This window comes from Monoraphidium neglectum (assembly GCF_000611645.1).
Source record: "Monoraphidium neglectum strain SAG 48.87 unplaced genomic scaffold scaffold01267, whole genome shotgun sequence".
In the NCBI taxonomy this organism is placed as follows: Eukaryota; Viridiplantae; Chlorophyta; class Chlorophyceae; order Sphaeropleales; family Selenastraceae; genus Monoraphidium; species Monoraphidium neglectum.
Window position 1 is genome coordinate 7,040 of NW_014012361.1, and position 7,894 is coordinate 14,933.

Consider the following 7,894-nt stretch of genomic DNA (forward strand, 5'->3'; position numbering starts at 1 on the left):
CCCCGCCTGTGCGACCGCCTGAGCAAACGAGCAGGCGGGGACGGCCACGGCGGCGGCTGGGCGTGTGCCCGAGCCTCTCGGAGGGCGACGACACTTTGCTGCGAAGCGCAGCGCAAGGCTTATAGTAGCTGAGCGAGGCGCTGTCGCGTGCACGCACGAGCGGCCAAAGGGGGGCCGGCTGCGTGCGACGACCGCAGGCCACCACACCAGCGCACGCACGGACAACGCGCGCACGGCGCACGCGCGCGGGACGATGCAAGCATCGGTGACACTGCCGCCAATGTGTCCGGGGGGGGGGTGCCAAGCAACGCACCAAACGGCGCAAGAAAAACGCTTGCCCCGAAACGGCAGGGGACGTCGGGTGCCCGGCCGTGTCTCAGGCCGGGGCCCCTGGACGGTGTGCAGTGGGGTGGGTGCAACGAGCCGGCAGCTCTTCGCATGGAGGGTGACCGGGGTGGTGGTGTGACAAGGGGTGTTCCAGCCCTGAACACGGGTGGCAGACTCTGAACACAGGAGGCAAACTGTGGAAGACTGTACAAAGGGGGGCGTTCCCCCACACCGACTCAGGCGCCGCCGGCGCCGCCGCGCATCAGCCGGCGCCCGCCCGCCTTGCCCGGCTGCTGCTGCTGCTGCTGGTTGGAGGCGGGTGCGGCAGGTGCGGCCGCGTCGCGGCCGTTGTTGGTCGGCCCCGCAGGCGCCTGGCGCAACGCCTGCGCCTGCGACTGCTGCAGCTGCTGCTGCTGGGGATCCGGCGCGCCCAGCTGTTCCCGCTGCGACTGCAGCCGCTGCGCGTCGCGCGCCGCCGGGTCCACCGCGTCGGTTGCGGGGTTGTACGGCAGCGGCGTCACGTGCACCTCCAGCCCCGCCTCGCGCCACCGCTGCAGCAGGTTGTTGACGCGGTCGGGGGTGCGCTGCGCTTTAACCTTCATCTTGGCGGGGTCCACCTTGAAGTAGCCGCACAGCTTGGTGTAGCCGCCGCCCAGGCGTGCGGCCTGGGGAGGGGCGCGGCGGGGCAGGAGAGGGTGTCAGAATCAGCGGGATAGCTCAGGCCCGTCGAGGAAGGCGTGAGGGCGGCTGTGGTTGCAGTTCGGCGGTTGCCAGTGTGGGGAGCACAACATGCACAGCTGGGTGCAAGGTTCTTGCCCCGCCCTTTCAAACACTGCCGCATCCCAGTGCATGCCCCGCCCAACCCCCCCCCCCAGGGCGGTCCATCCGGTCCAGAAGATCAGCAGCTGCCGCGCACCTGGGGGTCCTTGATGATCTTGCCGTCGGCGTCGCGGTTGGTGACGGGCGCCTCGCCCGTCTTCTGGCTCCAGGTGCCGCCCATGTCGCGGCGCAGGAAGTGGAAGTCGGGCATGCAGTGGGGGAAGTCGCAGCTCGACTGGGGCCTGGGGGTCGGGGGGAAAGGGGTGGTGTCAGGAGGCGTGGCGGTGAGCGCCCGCTGCGAGCTGCCACGTGGCGCGCGGCAAGTTGGGTACAGTTCAAAGGGCAGAGAGGCGGCGACGAATCGCCCGAGCGGACGCGGCGCCCCGCGGCTCACCTGTAGTAGAGGGCGATGTAGTGCCCCGCCGCCGGCACCGGCCCCTCCACCGCGGCCTTGCGGGTCACGGGCACGCCGCCGTCCGCGACCACGCGCCGCGACAGGTCAGCGCAGGACGTGGTGCGGGGGTCCATCTCGCCCATGCCGCCCGCGAGGCCGGGGTAGCACCTGGAAGAAGAAGCGATGGTGAATGGGTGATCGGCGCTACAAGGCCTGCGCAACCAATGTCGCAGGGTAGGGATCGGCGCTACAAGGCCTGCGCAACCAATGTCACAGGGTAGGGGCCAAGCAGGCGCCAATAACACACCACCTCCCCAACAAACATGGCAACGGCCCCTGGGGTGCCCTTCAGCTGCGCGCACCAGCCGCCGCCGTAAAAGTCAGCCGCGTAGCAGTAGCAGTTTGAGAACCGCAGGCGGTCGCCGGGAAGCTTCTGCCAGAACTTGTACATGTTGCTGCCTGGGTCGAGTTTGGTGTGGCGGAGAGGTTTGTGGCGCAAGCTCGGAGCGTGCCAGCACATGCAGCAGGACTGCTGCCATGCAAGGTGGTTGCTAGCGGCTGATGGGCGTTCAGCGGCGCGCGTCGTGCGTTCGCATCGCTGACGGTGCATTTTGGCGCGCACCCGTGGGCTTGTACTCGCATGCGCCGGCCACTTCGCGAGCCACAGGGCTTGGGAAGGGGCGGCTCGGGCCATGGCAGTCCTCCTGAGGAGCAGCAGGAGTGTGCATGTATGTGCGTGTGTGTGTGTGTGTGTGTGTGCACATGCATGTGCAGGTGTCCTTGTAAGCACATGGGTGTGTGTGGCTGTGCACTTTGCAGTCGCACATGTTCGTGCCAAATGCGTGCATGTGCATGTTGCTATTGTCATGTGCTCATGATCAACACCGGCATCCCAGCCAGTTTCATGGCTGGTCGCCGGATGCTGCGTTCCCGTCCAAACCCTGGTGATTCGCACCTCCACGCTCCAGACCAGGTCAAGGGGGAAGAGCTTGGGACCCGAGCTCTCCTTGTTGATGGGGAACAGCAGCTTGGCGGGAACGTGATCGGCCTCGTAACGGCTGAACGAATTCCACAGGGCCTCATTGTAGGCGACTGCCGCGTCCGCTGCACGTATGACCGCGAAAAGCGCCACAGCAGCGACCGCCAGCATGGCGCGCAAGCGGCGCGTCTCTGTAGACCGGAGCGCGACACACACCGTCGGCATGATGCCTGGGAAAACACGAGGTATTCAAATGAGAGTGTCGGAGGGAGGCAATACGTGAACGCAAGCGTCTCCAAGCGAACACCACCATCGCTTTCGACGAACAGCCATTTCGCCCGAGACCAATCAGATGCACGTCCGGCACCACTCAGGCACAGAAAGTGAGCCTTGAAACCCAGTATGAGGGCCAGCAGCCGCTGGTGGTGGCCAAACGGGACCACTGACACGCAAGCATCACACTATCACCGATCGGGACCCACCTGCCTGCTTGCTGCACAGGCCTCTAGTGATCACGATGAGAAATTGACTATGACAGGCTTCGTCGGGTGTACGGAGCGCTTTGCACTTGGGGCGGCAAGCGCGGGACGTGCTAGAAAACCGTACTACGATTCTGAGTGATTTACACCAGAGAGACGTGTGGTATGAATGTGATGATATGCGCCAACAATACAGCGCAGTGCGACAGGCCCCGCACATGAAGGTTGGAACATCAAGCCGGCTTCCCCTTCGCTCCTCATGATGACTCTGCGGTGTCAAGGCGTGACGCACTGGTTCAGATCCATGACAAGTTGCGGTGTGAAGTGCTCCCTACACGAGGCTGAAGTTGAGCTGTTCACGGAATTTGGCTTGGCTCTCATCAGATCACCTTTGCTGGTTGCGGTTTTCTCAATGTGGCGTCGCCTGTTGGCGGCAGGCTCGCCTTTATTGCGGGCCTGCCAGGCGGGGGAGGCTGCTGGGTCGCCAGCGATGGGCAACACATTCGCAGCAGCATCACCCGCAGCACTCGCGCAAGCGGCCTGGCCTTCGCTTCTGCAGCACTCGACGGCACTGACGCACGGCTGGCAGGCAGGGTTGAAGGCATCAAGCGCAGGCGGCTGCACCACGCGGTGTTTTGCCACACACTTTGAACGCAAGGCAGCAGCCAACCCCGGTGCGCTCTCCTGCACAAGGAGGGGCGGTGGGCAGACTGGTGGCGGGACACGATTGGGGCTTGTGCACAAATGGCCTGCATGTGGGATTGTGTGACGATTTGGTCTGCCACACCGTGCAGCGGTTGCACGACACCCTAACACCGCTAGTGTTTCAACCCAGTGCACGACTGCAACTTGAACCCTCACCCCGTTGCAGCGAAGAATATATTGACCCTCCCTATCGCTCTCCTCCTTCCAGGCTTGAAGTACTGGAAGCCCACCAGCCCGGGCCAGCGCGGCCGTGTGACCGTCCGCCGCACGGGCGTCTGGCGCGGCGGCCCCAAGCGCTGCCTCACGCAGGGGGCCGCCAAGACCGGCGGCCGCAACCACAGCGGGCGCATCACCATGTGGCACCGCGGCGGCGGCGCGCGCAAGATGCTGCGGAACGTCGATTTTGTGCGGCGACCAAACACACATGCCTCAACCGGTGTTGTTGAGCGGATCGAATACGACCCAGGCCGCACGGCGTACATCGCGCTTGTGCGCCACCAGCTGCCGAATGCGCGCAAAGAGACCCGCGCGCTCGCTGAGCGGGCCGCTGCGCTGCGGCCCGCGGCGAGCGGCGGCGGCGGCAAGACCAGCAGCGGCAGCAGCGGCAGCAGCAGCAGCAGCAGCAGCAAACGCGGTGGCGACGCCGCGTACAGGCGGGCGGTGGCGGACCTGCTGGAGCGCCTCAAGGCCGACCAGCACGCCGCGCGCATGGCCAGCCGCGGCGGCGCCGCCGCGCCGCGCCCGTTCAGCTACATCGTGGCGCCCCAGGAGCTGCGGCCCGGCGACGCGGTGTCCGCGGCGGAGGGCGCGGCGGTGCGGCCGGGCAACACGCTGAAGCTGCGGGACATCCCGGTTGGCGCGTCGCTGCACAACCTGGAGATGCGGCCCGGTCAAGGCGCGGCGCTGTGCAGGTGCGCTTTGGCGGCGGCGCCGCTGTGGGCCTGCGGCCGTCCGGCTGCCTCTGGGTCCAGGGGGCGCAGCTGGCCCTTGTAGGCACACAGAGCTTTTGGCATGATTGAGTTGCAGCAGCGGGATTCCTGAGCTGTGCCAACAGCAGCCATTACCAATGCTCGCGGCGCGCGTCCCCGCAACATCCCGGCAGGGCGGCTGGCTGCGCTGCCAGCATCGTCAACAAGCAGGAAACGCACGCCACCATAGCTCTGCCGTCGGGTGGGCGCCACGCGCGCCAGCGACACTGACCGGCCGCCGCGCAGCCGCCAGCCGGCGCCCACTGCGCATGCCGGTGATGAGCTAGCCAGCCACACGCCACGCCTGCTGCCCAATAAGCAAGCCAGCCACACACCGCGCCTGCTGCCCATTGAGCCAGCCCAGCCTCGCTGTGCCTGCTGCCCTTGAGCCCGGCCGCCCTCTCCGCGCCTGCCGCCCATGGGCCAGTGAGCCATCGCCGCGCCCGACAATCCAGCTTCCCTGTCTGCGATTCCTCAACCTCCGCGTGGCCCGCAGGTGAGCACCGCCTCTTCTCCATGGAGTGCCGCGCCACGGTGGGCGCCGTGTCCAACCCTCAGCACCAGAACATCGTCATCGGCAAGGCCGGCTACGCGCGCCACATGGGGCGGCGCCCGATCGTGCGGGGCGTGGCGATGAACCCTGTCGACCACCCTCACGGTGGCGGCACCGCGGGCGGGCGGCCGAGCGTGACGCCGTGGGGCATTCCCTGCAAGGGGCACCGCACCCGGAAGAACTCGCCGATGGCCAAGTGGATCCTCGTGCCGCGGCGACGCGGCAAGCAGGCCGGGGGCGGGGCGAGCGCAGGAGGCGGCCAGTAGGGCAGCAGCGCGGCATCGGTGGCGCCTGGCTTGCATGTATGTGCTGTGCGTTCAAGCTTCGCCTTGTAACGCTTACGCAGCTTGCAGTTTCGGTCGGTGGATGAGTATGTTTGTGACAGGGGGCGGCACGGGGTGGGATGGGGTTGGAGTGAGGCGCTGGCAGGGGTCTCATATGCTTCGTGCTGGTACTGTTCATTATGCTCAAACACAGACCTTATCCAGTTGCAGCTAGGATCAGTCCTGGGTGGGGCGCACCGCAACTGGGGTGGCTGTGTGGGGGCTCCGGCCTGCAAATATGTCGTGATGTGGGCAGGCACCAGCAGGGCGTCGACGGCGCGCCGCCTGCTGTGGCGGTACGCACTCAAAAGCCAATCCGCACTGGCGTTCAAATGATGATATCATTCGCAGTAATCGCTACGGTAACCGCACTTGCTCTCACATACAGCCCAGTTGCTCAACTCGAGGTCCCAGATCGCGCGATCTAGCTATCCTTCCTCACGGCATCCGTTCGGAAGCATATTCATTATCCTGGCTAGACGAAGATCTATCTGAGCTGTTCTGAACCTTTTGCATCCACACGCGTGCTAAGGCCAGCATTTTGGCGCCACACCGAGCTCTCGCTCCTGGCTGCATTTCCAGGCCGCCCGATCGTGAATTCTCAGCGCTCCCAAGGTCTCTCTTGCATCTCCGCAGTGCAGCGAGCCCGCAACGCACTGCACCGCATCAGCAGCGATGGCCGCCCCCGGCTCGCTCGCGCAGCATGCCGTGGAGCAGGCCGTCCTATCTGTGGCCAAGCGCCTGGAGGACCAGCTCGACAGCCAGCTGCACAAGCTCGAGAACCTGAAGGACGACGACCTGGAGCGCATCCGGCAGAAGCGCGTCGACGAGATGCGGCGGCAGCAGGACCAGGCGCGCGAGTGGGCGGCGCGGGGGCACGGGCAGTACACCGAGCTGCATGACGAGCGCCAGTTCTTCAAGGAGGTCAAGGGGGAGGAGCGCGTTGTGGCGCACTTCTACCGCGACAACTGGCCCTGCAAGGTGGGGGGCTGGGAACATAAGGGGGTGGGGCTGGGGCCAGGGGGACTGAGGCGGGCATGCAGCGCTGCCAGGGCGCGAGCGTACGGGCGGCGGGAGCAACGGGCGCACGGGCGCACATGTGCGGCAGGACAAAATTTGCAGGTCGAGCGCGTATGCCCTGCGTGCCGCTGGGGCAGTGTGATGGACCGATGGCCGACAGTGGGACGGAGCGACTGCACGAGCGCGGGCGCTGCCCGCCGCGCCCCAGGTGATCGACAAGCACCTGGAGCTCCTCTGCCGCAAGCACCTGGAGACCAAATTCATCAAGGTGGGCCGGGGAATGGGTCGCGCGTGCTTGCCCGCCGCTGCTTTTCGTTGTGGAGGGCACGGCGTGAGTTGCAAGAGCGAAAAAAGCAGCGTGGGCGAATGTGCATGGTTCAACTGGCCGCGGCGCCCAAAACGAATCTTGCAGATTAACGCTGAGAAGAGCCCATACTTGACTGAGAAGCTGAAGGTGTGGATGCTGCCCACGCTGGCGCTGGTCCGGAACGAAAAGGTGCGCGGGGCACGCGCGTGTGGCCCGCCACGTCGGTGGCACTGCTGTGAGGGGACCGCAAAAAAGGGGTTGCACCTGGGTGGTGGTGTTGCTGATACTGGGGCTTGTTTGCATTTTCAGTACTCAACTGCGACGCCTCCAGGCCCTGGCACTGGTCAAGCGTGCACGATGGGGCAGGCCGCACAGTCCAGGTTTCGGTCCGGCTGAAACTCCATGTGATGCATTCTCAGGTGGTGGACTACGTGGTGGGCTTTGACGACCTTGGGGGCAAGGACGACTTCACCACAGAGATGCTGGAGGAGCGGCTCGCGGCGGCGGATGCAGTGAAGCTGGATGCCCTGGCTGTGGGAGGCGCCGCGCAGCAGAAGCAGCAGCGCAGCGTACGGTCGGGCATCTACCAGCGGGCATCAGATGACGAGGACTCTGATTTTGACTAGATATACTCCCACTTAGTCGCCCTTCTGACCCCGCTTTTGAGAGCCCGTTGAACGGTAAAGTTCTGGTCCCGGCTCTCGGTCACTCACGACACTCGCAAATTGGTCACCATGGTGAGGTCCGGTGCAAGAAAACCACAGCGTCGTCACATGGCAGGTTTCAGAGGTTTCTAAGCTGTGCTAGCTCCAGATCATTGGCCAGGCTCAGGCTCGACAGAATCTCAGGCGCTGCCCGTGGTGCATAGTTCAGAGGTGTAACTCACAAGTGCGACGCAGGCACTGGCAGCCCAGGATTCCTTTGAAGAGAGGCAGCAGCGTCACTGCAGCAGTCACACAAGCGCTACCAGGTGGGCAACGGCCAGCTGCTCGCGCTGCCACCACCCTGACGGACCGAGTT

At 65.4% G+C, this 7,894-nt stretch overlaps 3 protein-coding genes across 3 annotated transcripts; 2 read left to right on the plus strand and 1 right to left on the minus strand.

Moving 5' to 3' along the window:
* Positions 1–563: 563 nt before the first annotated feature.
* MNEG_7256 (hypothetical protein) lies at positions 564–2,690 on the minus strand (the record flags this gene model as incomplete). Its single annotated transcript, XM_014044270.1, has 6 exons — positions 564–992; positions 1,244–1,388; positions 1,541–1,708; positions 1,903–1,999; positions 2,163–2,244; positions 2,496–2,690. 6 exons carry the CDS (start codon positions 2,688–2,690, stop codon positions 564–566), a joined length of 1,116 nt encoding a protein of 371 aa, XP_013899724.1.
* Positions 2,691–3,488: 798 nt separating this feature from the next.
* On the plus strand, positions 3,489–5,490 carry MNEG_7257 (50S ribosomal protein L2; the record flags this gene model as incomplete). The annotated part of the gene is made up of 4 exons (XM_014044271.1): positions 3,489–3,672; positions 3,912–4,614; positions 4,806–4,873; positions 5,168–5,490. The coding sequence occupies 4 exons, from the start codon at positions 3,489–3,491 to the stop codon at positions 5,488–5,490; spliced, it is 1,278 nt and encodes a 425-aa protein (XP_013899725.1).
* A 732-nt stretch (positions 5,491–6,222) lies between these two features.
* MNEG_7258 (Thioredoxin domain-containing protein 9 like protein) lies at positions 6,223–7,500 on the plus strand (the record flags this gene model as incomplete). Its single annotated transcript, XM_014044272.1, has 4 exons — positions 6,223–6,528; positions 6,776–6,835; positions 6,980–7,063; positions 7,294–7,500. The coding sequence occupies 4 exons, from the start codon at positions 6,223–6,225 to the stop codon at positions 7,498–7,500; spliced, it is 657 nt and encodes a 218-aa protein (XP_013899726.1).
* Between the last annotated feature and the right edge of the window lie 394 nt (positions 7,501–7,894).